We start from the raw sequence: 21472 nt of genomic DNA, 5'->3' as shown, positions 1-21472 counted from the left end.
CACCTCCTCCCCCTCCTCTCCTCTCCTCTCTGACCTGGACCCTGACCCACCCTGAGCTCCCTCCCCAACCCTGCCCTGCCCCCCGTACCCCTCTCCCAGGTAGGACGGACACACACTCACACACACACACACACACACGCACACGCACTCTGTCCCTGGCTGGCTGTCACCCACCCACCTGTGGGTGTCAGGTGGCATGGTGCCAGGCTGTCCAGTCGTGTGATGTAGTGGATGCCAGCTGGTGGTGGTGTGTCGTGGTGTGGCCTTTGGGTTGTGTGTCTGTGTGTCTGTGTCGACACCCAATGGCTGTTCTCTTCCTCGACGGCAGAAATGCTGTTTCTTCGTCTAAGCTTGGCCGACTCTCTTTTTGTTTTGTATTCCGGTGGCGTTGGGTGTTGGGTGAGCGCCCCCTTGTGCCCGTAGTGTTGAAACAACTTGAGCACATCAGTATTAATACAACATATCTCCTCATCTGACGCTTTTACGCCATTACCGTCGTGATTGCGTTCCGCCAGAGATGATTGCTGTATTATTGATGTGCGAAGGATTGAAATTATGTTTTTTTTGCGGCGGGGCTTTTCTAGGGAAATGCATTATTAGCAGGGGTGCACATAACTTTTTGGGGCCAGTGCTCAGAGGAGCACCTAGGGATGCTGCTTGGTGCTCCCCGAGCTCGCTAGTCACGACCCGTCCCACAGGATGGATAAAAAAGGGATACATGGATATATTATTAGCAAAACGACATTTATTCGTAAATAAAGATGAACGACCAAATTATTGTGTGCAAAACAAAAGAAACAAATGCAAAATCAAATGACTGCTCTTTAAGAATGAAAGTCTGTCCGACTCCTTTAAACACAATGAAATCAACTGACATCTCTTTAAGCACTAACTGAATGTCTGTTCTTTAAACACACTGATATAAACGGACATCGCTTTAAGCACTGCTCTGTTCTGTAAACACTGAAATCAACTTTTCAACCCCCAAAAAAAATATATATATATAATTTGGTGCGCAAGAGCGCCTTCATGCGGCTGATCTGCCGCGCAGCATGCATTTTGGCGACGCATGCGCACTGGCGCACCAGTTATGTGCACCCCTGATTATTAGCTTTTTATGAGTTCGCTAGACTAGTGCACCGGCTTCCATGTTGAAATCTGCAGTGAACATGAAGCATGAGTCACCCTCTATTTAGATGTGATGTGACAGAAACCCCAAAGCATGTTGTAACATATCTTGTGTCCTCATACCACCTCTCTCTCTCTCTCTCTCTGTCTCTCTCTCTCTCTCTCTCTCTCTCTCTCTCTCTCTCTCTGTGTCTCTCTCACTCTCTCTACTCTCTCTCTCTCTCTCCCTCTCTCTCTCTCTCTCTCCCTCTCTCTCTCTCTCTCTCTCTCTCTCTCATCTCTCTCTCTCCCTCATCCTCTCTCTCTCTCTCTCTCTCTCCCCTCTCTCCTCTCTCTCCTCTCTCTTCTCTCTCTCTCGTCTCTCTCTCTCTCTCTCTCTCTCTCTGTCTCTCTCTCTCTCTCTGTGTCTTCTTCTCTCTCTCTCTCTCTCTCTCTCTCTCTCTCTCTCTGATCTCTCTCTCTCTCTCTCTCTCTCTCTCTCTCTCTGTCTCTCTCTCTCTCTCTCTCTTTGTCTCTCTCTCTCTCTCCTCTCTCTCTCTGTCTCTCTCTCTCTCTCTCTCTCTGTCTCTCTCTCTCTCTCTTCTCTCTCTCTCTCTCTCTAGATGCATCACAGAAGAGGGTCTGATGGAGTGAGAGAGAGAGAGAGGGGACGGGGGGGGAGTCAACTCTGCTGGAGAAGCCACTGTGGGTGTGGATAGTTGGAGGTTGGCTAGAGATTCAAAGAGGCCTAGGCTGTACTAGGCCTGGGGGGGTTGGGGGGTGGGGGGGGGGTTGAGGGGTTGAGGAGGGGGGGGTTAGACCCCCCCCCCTGGCATAGATGCACTATGGCTTGGAAACCAAAAGGGCTGGACTGACTGCTGCAATGAGATGGAGCGCAAAACACTGGAGGATCAAAGCTTCTGTCTAAATGGAAGTTGGAACTGGTTGTCATTGGACACAAACAAACACACACACACACAAAGAGAGAGGACGCACACACACACACAAAGAGAGAGGACACACACACACACACACACAAAGAGAGAGGACACACACACACACACACACACACATACACACACACACACAGATGATGCAATACATTCTGGTGCATGGGGCCTAGGGCTCACGTCTTTGTCTGTTAAAAAAACTCTTTAGCCAGTCAGGATTGTGTGTTTATGTACGAAGGCCGACGGTTTGGTTTGGTTTGGTCTGGTCGTGTGTTCTGTGTCGTGCTGCTCTCTCTCTGTGGTAGTATCAGCAGTTGCCGAGTCACTCCCTGTAGTTTTTACGCTCCCAGAGAGCGAAGTATCCTGGACCGACGCCAGCGGCCCAAACCGCCGTCGTACTGCAGACCGTCGCCGCTTTGGGCAACGTCCCTCTGAAGAGCTAACATGAAGGTTTCAAACATCAACCTGTAAAAACATAATCGTATCATACGTTAATATCATAAGTTACTGCTACATAGGACTTGACGATGACTTGGCTAGGACGTAGATTTATGACTAAGACAGTGTTGCCATATGCAGTCGGCGGGGCCACACCCATCGTATGGTCCATGTCGCCTCTGCTGCCCAATCCTGACTCATTAGTGCCTTTTGCTTGCCCCCAGTTTCACCACGGAAAGAGATCCAACGAGATCAACCGATGTTCATGTCAAGTCAAGTGGATGATACTGGTCCTTATTTAAGTGTCTGGAAAAAAACGCTTCATGTTTTACCTTGTCGTTGTCGAAAGGGCTGTATTTTTGTAATATGCTATGAAGAGACAGAACAGAAAAAAAAGCTTTATTATCGGATATTGTTTTCTCTTTTTTTTTCTTCTTTTTCTTTTTTTTTCACTTTTTAGTCATTGCCAACTATCCCAGGGTTTAGAGAGGTTTATTTTGCTGTACGCACTAGAATGATATATATCCGGAACACACAGTTAACCAAAATCATGCAAAACAAGATGGCGGCTCACAACACAACGAGGCTCCTTTGCTGTGCTCAGAGCAGACGACTCTCTGACAGGTTTCATCTCCGTGTTTCACTGTAAATAAGATGGTTTTCAGGAAAAGTGCCAGAGAAAGCTTTATTTTTATGTATGTTGAAAAAAAAATAATGAAAAATGTTTAAAATGGAAGCAGTTTTAATATTATTTTTGTAAATATTTTGTGGCAATATAATAATGTTCAATTCAAAGAAGATTTGTATTCAGAACAATATGTACTGTACATGTGCAAGCATGAGAAATGACACTATACGAGTTATGAATGTTCTTTGTTTTACTTTTCTATTTTTCTGACTGCAGAAAAATAAACGATGACACTGAATGTACTTAAATCTGTCAATCTCTAATTATTACAGTACAAACCTAGAGGTATAATTACACCATTAATATCAGTAACATCAATAATAGCCTTTGTGGTTTTGTCCTTTTCAGGTAGCATCTTCAGACCGACATGGCTATAATACCCTTGATTCAATACATTATAATATAATATAATAATCTATATAATCATATCCTAAACACCTGAACACTGCTGCTATCTAGTGGTGGATAGCTGAATTGCATGCTCCCTTCTGGCACCAGTTCAAAGATGGACCATCACTTTGAGAGTCCTGTTCGCTAGGACAGCAAAGCTAAGCAGAACCCTCTAACCCTCTAGTCTAGAAGCTAATGTTGGTCCGAACCGACCCCCCCCCCCCCCCCTCTCTTAGAAGCTCAGCTCTATGAACAATCTGTGTTTCCACAGCAGGGAGTTTGTGATATTCAAATAAATTTTGAAGCCAAAAGATGTCTTTGAACAACACACACACACACAAACAACCATCACGTGGTCTCCCTTAGAGCATCTCTCCTTTAAGCCTCCGTTCCTCAAGAATTCCTCAGAGAACGCCACTGACCTTCTCAAGATCACGTCTGTGTATGAGCACCAGCCACAAGGTGACACTGTAATACAAGCAACCACAGAGGAGACAGCGAGGCCTACCCTGTGATGAAACTCTCAACCCTCATACTCCCTTTAGATGTGTATAGCTTCGATTTGAACTCTCTGAAACGGAATATCTGATATTTCCATGTTTGGCTCAAATTGATCGTAAACACTCGAAGATATTGGCAGGAGGTCTGGTCTTAGCGGTCTAGGAGGCTGTAGATGGCAATCTCAATGGACCGAATGGATACTAGCCTCTCTCTAGACATCTACTCCCTGTGTAGTCCCGTACTCACTGTTTACTCCAGCCTAACCCTCAGAGAACACACCTTCTAGCGCTTTAGCAGGAAGGCCTACAGCTCTGCCCCCCTACAGTGTCTCCTGTTCTGACTGGCCAACATACACAGACACACACACACACACACACATACACACACACATGCTCTTTCTCTTGCAAGTCTAAGGGGGTGATTTAAAATTCTCCTTCTTCAGAGCGTGTCATGTATTTTATATGCATGGAGAGTGAAAGCGAGAGAGAGAGAGGGGCTTGAGAGAGGGGCTCAAACTCGAATGAACTTCACTCCTCTGTTCCTCTCCTCAGGGACATCTCTCCCCTTTCTTTCTCTCTTCCTCTCATTCTCTCTCTCTCCCACCCCCCCCCCCTTTCTCTCTCTCTCTCTCTCTCTCTCTCTCTCTCTCTCAGCATTAGTTTTACTGCATCATGCTTTTCACAAATTCTGTGAAGCAGCACGCAGCAGTGTGTCCTTTGAAGACGGTGTGATAGGAATGAGAAGGGGAGAGAGAGTGTAAAACCCGGCCTCGGGGCATTTGGTTTTTACACTCGTCGCATTTAGCCGCGCGAGGAGTCGGAGGAGAGAGGGGGGGCGGCAGACAAGTGTCTGTGTTTCAGGGGACCGCTTTGATGTCTTGTAAGGGCGCGGCCGGCCCTCTCGCTGCAGAGCGTGCGTGCCTGTGTGTGTGTGTGTGTGTGTGTGTGTGTGTACCTCGGAAAGCCATGTCGACCCAGGGACCCTTCCATAATGAATCGGCAGCAGCAAACAAACAGAAAAAAAGCACTAACACACTACAAATCTCTGTCTCTCTCTCTCTCTCTCTCTCTCCCCCAGTCCATCCCTCTCTCTCTCCCAGTCCATCCCTCTCTCTCTCTCCCTCTCTCTCTCTCTCTCTCTCTCCCCCAGTCCATCCCTCTCTCTCTCCCAGTCCATCCCTCTCTCTCTCTCCCTCTCTCTCTCTCTCCCAGTCCATCCCTCTCTCTCTTTCTCTCTCTCTCTCTCCCCCAGTCCATCCCTCTCTCTCTCTCCCAGTCCATCCCTCTCTCTCTCTCCCTCTCTCTCTCTCTCCCAGTCCATCCCTCTCTCTCTCCCTCCCTCTCTCTCTCTCCCCCAGTCCATCCCTCTCTCTCTCCCAGTCCATCCCTCTCTCTCTCTCCCAGTCCATCCCTCTCTCTCTTTCTCTCTCTCTCTCTCCCCCCGTCCATCCCTCTCTCTCTCCCAGTCCATCCCTCTCTCTCTCTCCCTCTCTCTCTCTCCCAGTCCATCCCTCTCTCTCTCCCTCCCTCTCTCTCTCTCCCCCAGTCCATCCCTCTCTCTCTCCCAGTCCATCCCTCTCTCTCTCCCTCTCTCTCTCTCTCCCAGTCCATCCCTCTCTCTCTCCCAGTCCATCCCTCTCTCTCTCCCTCCCTCTCTCTCTCCCCCCCAGTCCATCCCTCTCTCTCTCCCAGTCCATCCCTATCTCTCTCTCTCCCTCTCTCTCTCTCTCCCAGTCCATCCCTCTCTCTCTCCCTCCCTCTCTCTCTCTCCCAGTCCATCCCTCTCTCTCTCCCAGTCCATCCCTCTCTCTCCCTCTCTCTCTCTCTCCCAGTCCATCCCTCTCTCTCTCTCCCAGTCCATCCCTCTCTCTCTCTCTCTCTCCCAGTCCATCCCTCTCTCTCCCCCAGTCCATCCCTCTCTCTCTCCCAGTCCATCCCTCTCTCTCTCCCTCCCTCTCTCTCTCCCCCAGTCCATCCCTCTCTCTCTCCCTCCCTCTCTCTCTCTCCCCCAGTCCATCCCTCTCTCTCTCTCTCTCTCCCAGTCCATCCCTCTCTCTCCCCCAGTCCATCCCTCTCTCTCCCCCAGTCCATCCCTCCCAGTGCATTACTCAGTCTTCTGATGATTGTGGTTCACTCACTGACATGATGGATGACCACACTCATTGTAAATGAGATAGTGATCTGAAGAAATCGATATCGGTGTCATGATCTATCAATGAGTCAGTAATTTCTTCCGGCAATCCAATATCACACATTACAACTTTATCAACGTATAGACCCGTATCTCATAATTAAATCACATTCAAGAACATGTTCAGGCACACAGCAGCACACACACACTGTCCAACTCATTCTGCAGGAGATATCTGGTTTATTGGGGAACAACGTGGTCCTGCTAGCTTATTGTGGATAGGATACATAGCAGTAAACAAAAGTAACACATTTCACTTGGTAAGTGCCACAGGTTGAAGAGTATTTACAACAGTACGGCAACCATGGTGCCTTGGACATTCATTCAGGCTAGATACAGAATAACAGGGTTTAGAAGACTAATAATTCCTCCTCACCAGATAAAAGCCCACAATTCAGTTTTTTTGTTTTGTTTCTATCATATTTTCATATTTCATTTTTTTATATGATAGATTCACCTGTGATGTTATTGAAAGAAATGAATAGTCTCCTTGATTATGATGATTAGCTACAGGAAACATCACGGTAGACAAATGTGTTTTCATTTTAGTCATACAGACAAAGAAACTCAAGAAGGAATCAATTATCTTCTATGCAGAACAATGGTTACTGAATATAATGTGTACATCTTTAAAGCACAAGTGTGGACAGATGAACAGTTTGTTTCTTATGCTACAGTATCTAGTTAAATGTTATATGAAACACCAAGCAGATCCATATTCACTCGATTACAATTCTCCCACAGGAAAGGTTGCAAAAAACTTGTTCGACAATCCTTCAAAGAAAGAGGTGGAAGTAAAATTGGCAAGTCATTTTTGTTACGCTACATATTATGAACAACATGTTAATTACAAGTTAACTTTGGTTTCCAGCTTTCTATACGACGTAGGCCTATACTGTTTCGCTGTGGCAGGTTTCGCTGTGAGTTAAAAGTGAAAGACTATAGAGCACAGCAGCCTAATAGTAATACAACACAGAAAGTCACTTTTTAAAATGTATTTTTTTACTTTGATACAATAGCAGCCGCAAATAGTGAATGTTATTACAGTGTGATTTTGTCAAATAAAAACACAGAACATTATAATACGACTTCTCAAGACAATTGAGTGTCTCCATCTTGGTAACATCGCCTCTCAGGCTTGATTTAAATATCTGTGTTCTGGTACCTCTCAATAAATAAAAAAATGTAACTTTATCATGTTGGTTTTTTGTAACATCTGCCCTATTTTGGTATAAATATGGGTATAGCGTGTTCCGGCTATTCATTGTGTGACGGATACTAAAAAGATCTTCAGTGGATAGATAAAGGATCATTGAGATGAGTCAACTGCATGTTTTGTACACACACTTACCTATATAAACATGTGTGTGTGTGTGTGTGTGTGTGTGTGTGTGTGTGTGTGTGTGTGTGTGTATGCATGTGCGTGTGCGTGTGTGTCTGTGTCTGTGTGCGTGTGTGTGTGTGTGATTGAAAAAGAGAGCAATAGATTAATACATAGTAATACATCTTTTAGACAATGTTATTTAATCGGCAAGTACGCTAGCCAAACACCTATAACACGTTCTGAAAATGATTGTTTTTAAAAGAAATGTCGTGACCTCTGCTACGTAAGTCTCATCCATGCAGCTAGGAACTCCACACACTCAGGGTTACTCAAGGACAGAAAATGGACGTCACTCAAACACAATACAGAGTCTCTACGCCCTCCTACGTTTTCTTTTATTTTGGGGGGGGGTATTCCACTTGAGAACCAGCTACAGTCAGAGATAGGTGGGGGGAGAGGTGCACACTGGGATTTGCAGTCCTTTGTGTCTCCAACACGGTCCTCCTAAATATGGAATCTACCATTTAGCAAAGTCTATATGGGGAGATCTCTCCCCTATAGGCCCGCAGCAGCTGGAGGACACATGTTAGCGGGGGTTTGGCGGTTTGGTTTAGTCTCTGTCAACAGTAGGTTGGATCAGACCACTCTGGGTTTGCGGAGGCCAAGAGGACTGGTCAGAGAGAGAGAGAGAGAGACAGAGAGGGAGAGAGAGAGCGATAAAGAAAGAAAGAAAGAAATGGAGAATAAGCAGTTGAGGGCTTTGAGAACTGCTGACGCAAACTGAGTGCATCCAGGCCAAATGCGTGTCCAGGTCAACCCAGGCCATACTGGGCTATATCTCCCTCCAGATGAGGGATTGTGGCCTTGGCTGTGGAGAAGAGGCCTCTGGCTGCTGGGAGACATCCAGCTAATATCTGTTGTCTGTTCCTCTGCGCTGTGCGTTGTGCTCTTTTCCTCTCTCCTTATCCACTCGAGTTATTCCATGACTATCTTTCTCTTTTTCTACACACCCGTGCTCTTTCTTTCTGTGATCGACGCCAAGTCGGAGAGTCAGACCTGTGAGTGAAATAATCCCTCTTTCTCTCAGGAACATCGGATCAAACAGGTTTTGTTTTCACGGGGCTACCTGCCGTGCTTTCCACACCTGCTTCCAACTCACTCTTACGTTTCCCTGACTAGGGTGAAACCCACGGGTTCTATGTAGGTCACAGGCACAAAGAGAGACTCTGTTTTCCCAACGTCCGACCGCTCTCAGAACCCACGACTACAAAGCAAGATGGACGCCCCGCCGTGACCCCCAGAAGAAGCTCTGCGGAGAGCCGCCAGCCAGGTGTGTAACGGCGCTGCGTGGCGTGTACAGAGTTCACCGACGCTCTCTCTCTCTCTCTCTCTGTCTCTCTCTCTCCGTATCCGACCGGTATAGGTGAGAAGCGGTGAGCACACACACACACACACACACACACACGCTGCGCTGGTTAGGGAAACGAAGATCCTTTCCATTATACATTCACAGCAGCTGTTGTGCGGAGGAAGTCCTTTGAAGGGCAGGAGGTTGGCGGGGGTGGGGTGGGGGCTGGCGGGTGGTAGGGGGACGGGGGGGGATACACACCCGGTCCACATAGTTCAAACAGGGGCTCCTCGCCCTAACAAGCAGGGGCAGGGGTGGGGGTGGGGGGGGGGCGCCCCCGGGAGGCTGCTGCGAGGCTTCCTCCTTGGGTGCTGCTTATGGAGTCATCATCATCCTCCTCCTTGTGTTCCTATTAACAAGTCCTCTGAGAGAGTGAGGGCCTCCGGTAGTACACCACAGCCACACCGGCAAACATGCAACGTCTACACAATCACACACCACGTACGGTTCATGCTAGAACGAGTACAGAGTACAGAGAAGAAGCAGGCAGGACGAAAAAAACTAAGAAGAAGAAGAAGAAAAAGAAAAAGAAAGGACACATGCCAAACTGTCGACCCTCCCGTTTCTTTTCAAGCTCTCTCTGTTGTCTTTGCTTTTGCTTTCCTGTGATTACAGTTTAGTTTAACTGCCCGCCTTTCATGACATCTTTTATTCTGTGTGGGCAGCCGGTGGATTCCGCTCCTTCTTCCCCCTCCGTTGTTTGATTTGTGTCTTTGTTTTTTGAAGTGAGGGGTGAGGAAGAGGGGATTTTCCTTCCCAAGTAAGGAGAGAGAGAGAGAGAGAGAGAGAGAGAGAGAGAGAGAGAGAGAGAGAGAGAGAGAGAGAGAGAGAGAGAGAGAGAGAGAGAGAGAGAGAGAGAGAGAGAGAGAGAGAGAGAGAGAGAGAGAGAGAGAGAGAGAGAGAGAGGCTTTGAAGAGAAGCAGAAGAGAGAGAAGGTTTCGGGATGCGGGAGTGTCTCGGAGGGGGCAGGGGTGCCTTTGAAAAGAGAAAGGAGCGAGAGAAGAGGAGAGGAGGGTAGGGGAGGGTGTGTGGGGGAATAAAGAGAGAGAGAGAGAGCTCTTTCACTTCTGTGTAAGGTACGCTCCGATGGTGAGGCTCGCTGCCCCCAGCGCCGCCAGTCCGAAGACCGTCTTAATGGAGGGCCAGGAGCAGAACAGAGAGTCCCTCTGTCTGTCGTACAGATCCACGAAGGCCTCCTGAGAGAGAGAGAGAGAGAGAGAGAGAGAGAGAGAGAGAGAGAGAGAGAGAGAGAGAGAAGAGAGAGAGAGAGTTAATAAAAGAATGACATGGAAAAGGATGACGTGAGCATGTGCGTATGTGTGTGTGTGGGTGTATGCGGGTGTGTGTGTGTATGTGTGTGTGTGTGTATGTGTGTGTGTGTCTGCGTGTGGGTGTGTGTGTTCAAACTGTGCCGGGGGGTCGTGTTGGAAGTGCCTGCAGATCTAAATCCCCTTGGCCAACAGCCAGTCTGAGTGTTATTACATGCATGAAGGATGCTGGATCCATTTCAGACCAGAGCCCCTAACACCTACCCCCCCTAGCCTAACTCTGGGGCCTCACTCACACACACACACACACACACACGCACACACACACACACGCACACACGCACACACACATACACACGCACACAGACACACAGACACACACAACACACACGCACATGCAAACACACGCACGCTCACACACACACACACACACACACGCACACACGCACACACATACACACACACACAGACACACACAACACACACACACACACACACACACACACACACACACCATAGGGGCCCTCATGAACAAGATCAAGACAGATTTGGAATGGGAATTTGTCACCAGGCCCTGTCACATATATCAATGCAACACACTAGCTACATAACTGCTTCATGCTCCTACAGTTGACTGTCCCTGGTGTAACTGCTGCTCTGCACTGGCCAAATGTAGGAGGACCCACATGTTCTTTGAGGAAATTCAGTAATTTCATAGCAGGAACATTTCATAGCAGGAACAGCTGAACAGGATTCAAAAGTACTAAAATACCCCCAAAAAACATTAAAGGTGTTAGGTAGATTTTCCCGTATCCAACTGTTTAAATCAGGATGGAATGTACCAATAGATGTAGGAGGGTTGTGGGGATTTGAAGTGTCCTCAGCTACTACAACACAGTGTCCATTCTATTGGAATGCTGAAACTTGACAATTATGCTTGCCGAAAATCATTATTATGGAATGTGATAAATTCTTCATTTCAGATTCTGTGATTTATACTGTAGATACAAAACAAAAAAGATACAACAATTGACAATGGTAAAATCACTTGTTAGGTCACATTCTATTCAGTGCAACTTTATTAATCCTGTTACGTCCGTAGTGGGTGGTTCTGTGTGTGTCTCCCAGGTGATTGTCCTTCCTCCTGCCTATCGCCATGGTGACGGCTTGATCGAGCCCAGGTGTGCCCAATCACTCACTTAAGGGTGGAGGGAGAGGCTAAAAGGCTGGGAGAGAGACACTTCTATGGTGCCAGTCAACAACTCCCTCAGGCTCTTCACTCTTTCTTGTTTTAAATCAAGGCTATATGACCTCCTATGAACCATTTGAACAAGATGACATTACGTTTGCTCAACCTTGGTCTAACGGAAGGGAGAACCGGATAATCATCTTCTATTTCAAGTGTCACACTGGAGTGTGGAACAATACCTCCACTCAGCAGACCAGAAAACCCTCAAGAGGATGACTAAAAAAGGACATCCCATTCCAAAGTGCTTCGGTGAGACGAACGTATTTCCTATCTCCCTCTCCTCCCTTCCTTCCTGTAAAGCATTCCTGAGGCCCTGAGGGCCATTGACAGGGAGAGGAAGGACCAGTAGTCTAGCCAGGCACCAGTCTTCTCTAGTCAGGCACCGCCATCAACATAACCAACCGGCATTTCTGCTTTTGTAACCGTACAGCCTTTTGCTTCGGCTGTGATTGAAATGTTTGTTGTAGTAGCCATATTAAGGCTTTTTGAGTTTTGAGTAAGAACATCTATTATGAGTTATTTTGTGTTGAATATTATGAAATATGTTTATGAAGTGTTTTGTTTACCTTTTTGATTTTATCTTGTAGCCTATGTACCTTTAAGGATGTAATGGTCACCTACATGTTACTGAGCTAATTACCGTGAGTGATTGCCCCTGGTGGGATGGCTTTATATCTAGGTGATCAAAATGTGTGTTTGCGAGGTTATGGTGGAGCTCAATATGTTTTCAACTTTGAAGTGGCTAAATGGAAGTAGGAGACGGGGATTAGCCACTTCAAAGTTGAATGGCAAAATGTACAACAAAATGACAAATAACCTTTGAGGAAGCAAATGCAAAACTGCAAACTGCCCACCCCCCTCCCTCCCCCCTCCGGTATAAAGCAGCATCCAGGTATTAATTAGGAAGAGAGTGCCTCAGTCAGACCACCTACCGGGTGGAGGAATGTGCTCACAGTAGGCCTCCCTTGGCAAAAACTAACTGGCCGCCCCTCTTGAAAAGACTGTTTGCTGCGACAACAATTGAGACCTAGGTGCAACAGCCAGTGCATGTCAAAGACTGACCGCGTATCGCAGGCCCCCAAATGCCAAACTAACGATGTGTAACGTGTTTGCGCTGGATTAAATAGACACACATGGTGCTTGAACGTTAGTCCCCCCCCCATACAATAGAATACACGCTTAAAAAACACAGCTGGATTGGCTGATTGGGTATTACCCAAGTACAAATACCAAAAGGGTATGTCATGTAACAGCTAGAGACAGTGAGCAGCAGTTATTGCAGCAGGGGGTGCTGGGAAGCACGGGGTGGGGGGGGTGGGGGCAGGGGGGTCGGTCAGGTGGACATCATGAGGCTGAGACGTGGTACCATCGTGCTCTAGTTCAGCTCGGTTCTCAGGAACTTTCTCACCCACACACCATTAAACACCCCCACGGCAGAACCGCATGACCACTATAACAAAAAAACAGCTTCAGGTCAGTTTATTTTTCTCTCTCTCACTCTCTCACTCTCTCTCTGTCTTCTCGCTATGTTTTTTCGACCTTTCTCTAGCGAATTCAACGCTCTCGTCTCCTAGGAGGAAACCTTTTGAGCGAATTCACTCAGACATGCGAGGGTTTAAGTGGACAAAGAAAAAGGTGACTGAACCTGGAACTGAACTAGTCAGACCATCACCTGGTGATCATCACAACATAAAGGAACAGGTGCTTGTTGCCAGAGAGGCCATCATTCACGTCGCCCTTCAGCGGACCATCTGTTGTGCTGCGAGTGGATGAGAGGCTGGGGAATCGGCCCAAGGTTGCAGTCTTTAACCGCAGAGCCCGGCTGGAAGTTCACTGAGAGTGCTTTGTTGATAAACACCTTTTAGAAGGTCAGCTGCAGTCACATGGACTCCGAAATACAAAAACACCAACTGAAAAGTCTGCCTCCCCTTTTACCCAGATTCTCGAGCATCTTTCTCAGTCATTCTTGCGACATCGCGTGATGAATCCCTTGGAGACTCACAGCACTCTCTGTAAAAAAAAAGGGGAGCGAAAACAAAAAGAGAAGAGGTTTGCTAGGGGGGGGGGGGGGGGGGGGGGGGGCAGCAGCCACTTGTTGCCAGAGCGTCATGGTTACCCAATAGCGCTCGTCCCTTCTCCCCACGCCACGTTCGCTTGACCCACCGTTTGCTTTTCCCACCAGAAGAAAAAAGCGTCTTAGCTCAACCCCTGACTTGCTTTTCTCCCACCGACAGCCTGCCAACCTTCCACAATGTATTAAGTGTCCCAATTAAAAACTGTTGTCCCACAAGTATACGCTTGACTAAGAGGCGAGACAGGAACTTCCAACTGTTTATTAATCCTGGGTTTCCCCCAGCGATTATCAATTGATGAGTACACATGGCCTTGTGTGGGAGATAGATAAGGCGCTTCCTTGTGCACCGGGCTAATGGCTAACCTTTCCGTTGATTTATACAGTACACACCAGCTGAACGCTTTGGCTTTGCCAAAACAGAGGAATGATTAGGCAGTCTCCGCTCCGTTTAAGGGGACATTTCTGTGGGGGTCATAACGGGCAGCCTGGGAGTTCTCCTCATTAAGAGAGAGGCGAAGGAAAGGATGTGGGTTAAAGTTCACCCGGTAATTAAAGTACCCGTTGTGGCTTAAGCGCAACAATCGGCTAAACCATGCGTATCCCGATGCTCTGCTTATACTCTTACCATACACTTAAGAGTACATAGCCTGCACACTGCACCTCACAGCTCCTCCGTTTGCTAATGAGGTTCTCGCTAACTTCGCCCCAAAGCTAATTAAACTTAAGCAAAACTCCCACTTAAAGGAGCCTGTTAGAGGGTGGGGGGGGGGGACAGAGAGAGTAAGGAGGCGGAGATGAGCCTGTTAGGGGAAAACAGAGAGTAAGGAAGAGGAGATAAGTCTGTTAGGGAGAGAGGTAGGAGTAAGAGAGAGGAAAGACAAACTGTGATCGAGCCTTTAGGGGAGAGATAAAGCCCATTGTGATGAATGCGAGTTGATCCGACAAGAAATTCAGGCTTTTTTTATTATTATTTTTTGCCGTATCAGATATTGCCTCTACTCTTCTACCTGAACAGATGGAGTCTTTTCCATTCCTTTACAACCCCGGCTAGACACAATGGGTGACAAGACTGCGACCTTGAGTCTGGCAACAAGGTCGCCATCGGCACCTACGGAGGTCTCTGGAGTGTCATCAATCGACCTGCCTGGAGGAAAGAAACGATGACTGAGGTGTCTGCAGGATGTCTCATCCGGAAAAATCCTTACGTGTCAGCACTGGCCCACAAGCTGAGGAGAGGACACTGGAGAGCATCAATACAATGCACACAGACAGCCTCCTAGCTGCAAACAGACAAAGAAAGTAGGGGGGTGGGGGGTGGGGGACTGCGGGACTGCACCATCAATCCAAAACGGAAAATATCGAACTTTTTCACTGCTACTCTGTAGAAAGGCAAATTCATTGTGACTTTGTTATTAGGGTATTCATGATGCCTTCTTCCAATGATGTCAATTTACCATCGTTAACTACAGTCAGCCCTGGTCTGACAATGTACATAGGAGTGTATGGAGAATGGAATACTGTATATGCGCATATGGAAAACATGAAAAAACTAGTGAATGTAATGTATGTGTGCAACCATGCTGGGTTGTTCGGTCATGTGTAGGTGTATTGGCTGCTGGAACAAGGAGCTAATACCATTGGGGCAAGTGAACTCCCCTGTCTCCAGGATAACCTGCGAATGCCCTCTTTTACAACTCATAAATATTTAAATATGTGTCAGCGGGATCGTTGTGTTTACAAAACAGCTAGCTCCTCTCCCACAGGGCTTTTTCCACTCTCCTGAAAGTGCAACATGATAGCCGGTAAATCACCACAAACTGTCATGATGCTTCAGGATTCTGTGGTCCGCATTATTCATCCTGTTTGGACTGCCAGATAAAATATGAAATGTAGTTTTGCGTGACGTGACATGACACGTTGTTTCGCGGTTACGGCGGATCTGGTCAGACAAGAAACAAGAAAACAAGAGTGAAATCGGATCGCATTTGGATTGATGAAACCGTAGCCCTTCATTATTATATTGTCTCCTTTTTATGAAACATTCCTGACCTTGACTGAACTCTAATGTCATTATTATGGGTCCTGTGTCGCCGTTGAACCTATTATATTCAAGCATCTTTGATCCCAAGAATGAACAAAGAGCTTTGTGACCTTGCAGACCCAGGGGAGGGATGGGTGGGTGGATGGATGCAGAGCGTGGCCTCGCTCCTATTGGCTCACTCCCCATCTGCTCCTCCTGCCCAACGGGATTGGGTTACGGCTGTTCCACACACCTTAGCCCCGCGCTCAGGGCGTATCATTTACAGCCACCATGGGACAGACTCTGAATATACAGCGGCGAGACATCAAAGGGAAGCGCCAAAGCCACAGAAAAATGCCTTACAAGTCAGACAATACCCCCCCGTCTTATTGTCTTACCTGGATAAAGATAGCCATCTGTGTGACATGGGTCAACCGGGATGAATCCAAATCCAAAAGTACAGGAAAAAATGTCAGAGTAAAACATTTTTCCCGTGCACGACCACCAATTATGAATAAATGAATATTAATTCTAATGAATAATTACTCATTCCGTTCCTTGCATCACAATGAGACCCGAGTCCTTCATGATTTTCTACCTGCACCACCAGCCACGCCTGATTACACACCTAAAGCTGCCCTGAGACAGGTAACAAAAGAGGGTGTCAGCGGTTAGCCTCACTGGGAAGGAGGAGAGGGGAAGGAAGTGTTCGCCATGCTCCGCTGGGCTATAAATAACAACATGGCCAGGGACTGGGTCAGGGCTGCCCAATCTAATAAAGCTGCTCTCTTTCACCAGGGCTCCTTCCATTTAAAAGGGCAGGAGTGACGCTTAAGAGGATGGGGGAGTGTGTGTACGGTATATCCGGGTGTGTGTGTGTGAGAGAGAAAGAGGGAGTGAGAGAGAGAAAGTGAGTGTGTGCGTGGGTGCATTTTTATGTGTGCGTGTGTGTGTGCGTGCGTGTGTGTATCTGTGTGTGTGTGTATGTGTGTGTGTATGCATCTCTGTGTGTGTGTGTGTGTGCATGTGTGTGTATCTGTATCTCTGTGTGTGTGTGTGTGTGTGTGTGTGTGTGTATATGTGTGTGTGTGCATTAGGGGCAGCTTGAGTGGGCTGAGTGGTGAGGAGTGTACCGGATGTCTGCCACTCTGGGTCCTTCTCTGGATGCCCTGCGGAGAGCACGGCCCACGGTGACGTCAGTGGCTTTAACAATCGAACCCTGATACCATGGGAACCATCTAAAATCAGTCAACTATGGGCTCTTAATCTAACCCGAGAACCCTGGGAAAATGTTCCGGCCTGGTTGTTTTGTTTAATCATTCACTCGGTAATGCGACAGCTATCGTGGAAAAAATGCGCTCTAGTACACTGGAGTGGTATGCGTGGTATCTGAAGGTGCGTTCGAGAAGCAGAAACCCATGAGTCTTACCATGCTTGGATGGTTACCGGCGTGTGGTGGTAGTGTTCAAGAAATAATTCGAAACCATGGCAAAGGGGCGCTCGTTCGCAAGCATGCTATCAGCATAATCATGTAAGCTGTAATCATGTTTTCGCCTCAAAGGACCCAGAGTCCAAGAGAAAGAGCAAGAGTGATTGACACAAAGACGTAGCAAATGAGCGAGCGTGAGAGCCCCCCCGTAGCCTGGCCCCTCTGCCACTGTAGTTCAGATTGAGGCCCTGATACAGACCGTGGGAACCAGTGTATTTCCCAGGTGGCCTGTTGAGTCTCCTGTGACAAACACACCCAGTGGGAGAGGTTTATTTCCTGTGACAGCGGCACAACACTCCCCATATGCCTTAAAGGACTTATCCACTGACCCCAGTCCGTCCTTCACACACCCTCTTCGCAGGGTGCTCACGTATGCTGAGAGCAGTCCAATACTGCAGTGAGAAACGAGCGAAGCATACACAGTCAATCATCTGTGTATTCTGTCACTACAACAGATGTTGGTGCTTGTGATCTTCTCGTGGGATGGGAAACTGTCATATAACCTTCAGAGAAACAAAAAGAAGAAGAAGATCTTCTCAGAGGATATTGATTATCATGTTGAAAACTATTTTATTCTAGTTTTCAGTATACCTATAAGCTAAAGCTACATAAAAAAAAGGCTGATTTTTAAAATGTAATTACACAGAACATGATTCAGCATTGTAGCATGTTTATTACATAGCTTATGAGAACTTATGAGTTTATATGTAATTATGTTGTGTACTGCTGAAGGCACTGCTGCCCCAGACTCTGAGTCTGATGAATTGGTTCTTTGTCAAATCACAGATCCGTTCACTGTTGTCTTTCATTGTAAAACCCCCAAATAGTTCGGTCGCTGTTAAATCACTTCCTGTGCCAGCGGTTGTGGAAATGACATCATTAGCCTGGTTTTTTCCTGTGTTGGGAGTCTGACATGGTCAAATCACAGGGGCTGTTCTTGTAAATGTAACTCAGGGAGGCCTTGAGACAAGCCAAACACGTCTACGAAAATAATACCATGGAGAAAGGGTGGGGGGAACAGCTGGAAAGAGCTACGGTTGGATATCCTGCTGCAAACTGTGTTTTACGATCTGTACCTAGTTACCAGTACTCTACACAGACAGTTGAACTTCAAATACTTGCATGCTACGAACACAAACCCATAACATGTTTTTCAACTTTTGACTACTGCTGTGCACCCAAAAAGCAATAATATTGTGTGTTCATACTTACCAAGTAGCCTACAGTACAGTACTTGAGTTAATAGAACCAAGCTTTTTAAGTGGAAACAACTTAGCCACTCGGATTATGAAGGTGAGCCTAGTAGTTAGCATGCATTATCATCACAATGAGACTTTGTAATGTCAGCGAAGGAGAAAGTATTAGAACTTCAAAGGTAGACACGAGTCTCCCCTTTCATAAAAAGAGACATCTGTACAGCAACCCTGTAATGAGCTCCCATCAGTTTTGGCAACAAGATAGAGGAGCAGTTTACGTGATTGGTGTACGTGAGGCCAGCGGGTTTCAAGTTCTCTTTGGAATCTTCTGTTGGCCATGTAAATGAGAGAGAGAGAGAGGGAGAGAGAGAGAGAGAGAGGCCACAGTCTGGTGTGATGTGCTGTGAGCAGCAGAAACACAGGATCTCCTATGACCGTCGATGTCAGGGAAAACAATAATCTGCTTGAATGACGATTCCCTCTGGAACCTCTTTGAAGTGGTCATGATTGGAGGGGTTGAGGTTCACGAAATCTGGGTCTCCACCATAGAGCTAGAACTAGAACACAGTGTCTCTATGGTCTCCACCATAGAACTAGAACTAGAACACAGTGTCTATATGACCTCCACCATAGAACTAGAACACAGTGTCTATATGACCTCCACCATAGAACTAGAACTAGAACACAGTGTCTATATGGTCTCTGCCATAGAACTAGAACTAGACTAGAACACAGTGTCTATATGGTCTCCACCATAGAGCTAGAACTAGAACACAGTGTCTATATGACCTCCACCATAGAACTAGAACTAGAACACAGTGTCTATATGGTCGCCACCATAGAACTAGACTAGAACACAGTGTCTATATGGCCTCCACCATAGAACTAGAACTAGAACACAGTGTCTATATGGTCTCCACCATAGAGCTAGAACTAGAACACAGTGTCTATGGTCTCCACCATAGAGCTAGAACTAGAACACAGTGTCTATGGTCTCCACCATAGAGCTAGAACTAGAACACAGTGTCTATATGACCTCCACCATAGAACTAGAACACAGTGTCTATATGACCTCCACCATAGAGCTAGAACTAGAACACAGTGTCATATGGTCTCAACCATAGAACTAGAACACAGTATCTATATGACCTCCACCATAGAACTAGAACACAGTATCTATATGGTCTCCACCATAGAGCTAGAACTAGAACACAGTGTCTATATGGTCTCCACCATAGAACTAGAACACAGTGTCTATGCTCTCCACCAAGTCACATTCAGAAGCTGTAGTCGTTCATAAGATGACATGTTTTGTATTTGTCAATTGGAAAAAATTATTCATAAACATGAGGGAGAGAGACATTTTCTAATTAAGGGGGACATTTTAATTCCTCCAAAAAGGCTGGAGGCACCCACAGACGATGGCGTTTTTTTTTTTACGCAGACTGGAATTCTGGAATGCGTGACCAAACTGTCTCTCCTTCTCGGAACATGAGGTCATTCCAAGACAGGGGGATGGGGAAGGAACAATGAGTCTCACACAACACATATTCAGACTGAGCCTGACTGTCTGCCCTTCACAACTTCCGCTATATCATATTCACAGACAGTCCAAACTGTTCAGTGTTTCAATACTGCCTGACTGAAAATCTGTCAAAGTGCATAATGATCGCCAGAAAGCCTAAACTAAAAAAATCTCCTCCCCCCCCCCCCTCCCTATCCCCCTCTCTCCCCTCCCCTTCCGGACTGAGAAACAAGGCAAAAGTTCAGACCTCATTCTCCGGTAACCAGCTGATTTTCATCCAGGCCGGGGGTTTAGGAATGACAGGAATGCATTGATGTGAGGAAACAAACAACTCGACTGTGAGAGAGAGTCTGAGAGGCCTGATATGAGAGGCACTCACCCTTAGATAACCACGTCTGCTGCTGCTGCTGCCACTGCCTCCCTCACAAGAGCTACCCATGAGGAACATAGCTCAGCTCACCACAATACCAGCATTACGCAATAACAATAATACTCCCTCCTCGTTTAAAAGGACAGGCGAACGCTCCTCCTCGCTTGTGTCCGGTCGCATTTGTGTTCAGAGGAAGGGAAGCGAGCTTAAGGACGAGGAGCTTCAGGGCTGGAATCTCTGCTGAGAGATCTTTTCCATCGCCTCTTCCTTGAATGTGCCCTAGAGAGGCCGATAAGGGCGAGGTGGCCTTCGCTGTCTACGGGGAGAGACACAGTAGAATGGAAACGAGCGCAAGCCTGCCTGATGAATGACAATAAATGGTGTATTGTGACACTATAAATAAGTCTAGAGTGAGTGAAAATAGTGGGGAAAGATAACAGGGAGGGTGCCACTTTAACAATCGGGCGGTTTCCAGTATTTTCAGGGTGCCTATTGTTTGTCTATTTAGAGATAGATAAACAAGCAGCCTCGATGACGACGGTGTGTGCTAAAGACGTACTTTAGACTCCATGTTTACTTCTCTGTTAGCCTTAAGAATATAATTCATTTTGCGCATACCGGTAATTAGAAAATGGTACCTGTCACTGCCGGAGCGCCATCATCAATCCTCTTGATTATATTTGGTAATGTGTGTGTGTGTGTGTGTGTGCCTGTGTGTGTGTGTGTGTGTGTGTGCCTGTTGTGCTATATAGTGAAAGAGTTCTTGTCAGCAGACGAAACAGCAGAGAATCAGGTGACAGTTGAATCAGATGACTTCTGACATTCACTCACTCACAAGTCATACGCCGCTGAAGTCATAACACAAGTTTGTTCTATCTCTTGATTTAGCATTAGCGAACAGGACACTCCCATTCTTTACCCTAATGCGACTGAATGCCATCCTTCCCTCGGCCCTGCCAACCCGTACCCACATCCCTCTCGGGCCTTGCCAACTTGTTTTACAGAATTCCACCCCTCCTTGACCCAGACAACCTGTTTCCTGGTATTATGCCATCCTTCCTCGGCCCTGTCTACCAGTACCCTGGCACAGCCATGGCCACCTCTCCTTGGGTCCTGCACGGTCCTGCAGCTGGCAGTGGGCAGCCCCTCCCTGGGTCACGGCGTGTGATGTGGTTGGGGCTCCTGTGCAGCGTGTGCGTACCCTGTGGTCCTGAGCCTGGCTCTAATTAAGGAGGCTGTTTGTAGTTTTGATGAGGTCTCCCCTCCTTGCCCGCCTCCCTCCTTT

The 21472-nt window shown here is 47.1% G+C and overlaps 1 protein-coding gene across 1 annotated transcript in view; it reads right to left on the bottom strand.

Annotated features, from left to right (window-relative positions):
• Positions 1-10030: 10030 nt before the first annotated feature.
• bcl2b (BCL2 apoptosis regulator b) overlaps positions 10031-21472 on the bottom strand; it is a gene marked incomplete at its 5' end in the record, with an annotated part of 21570 nt that continues 10128 nt past the window's right edge. Inside the window, one exon of the mRNA XM_080546364.1 lies at positions 10031-10192. Coding sequence (XP_080402490.1) covers positions 10058-10192 — 135 coding nt within the window. The 3' untranslated portion in view covers positions 10031-10057. The remainder of the gene's footprint in view (positions 10193-21472) is intronic.

The sequence above is a fragment of the Nansenia antarctica genome (genome assembly GCF_963989245.1).
Source record: "Nansenia antarctica genome assembly, chromosome: 16".
In the NCBI taxonomy this organism is placed as follows: Eukaryota; Metazoa; Chordata; class Actinopteri; order Argentiniformes; family Microstomatidae; genus Nansenia; species Nansenia antarctica.
This window is presented reverse-complemented; position numbering and strand designations above follow the sequence as displayed.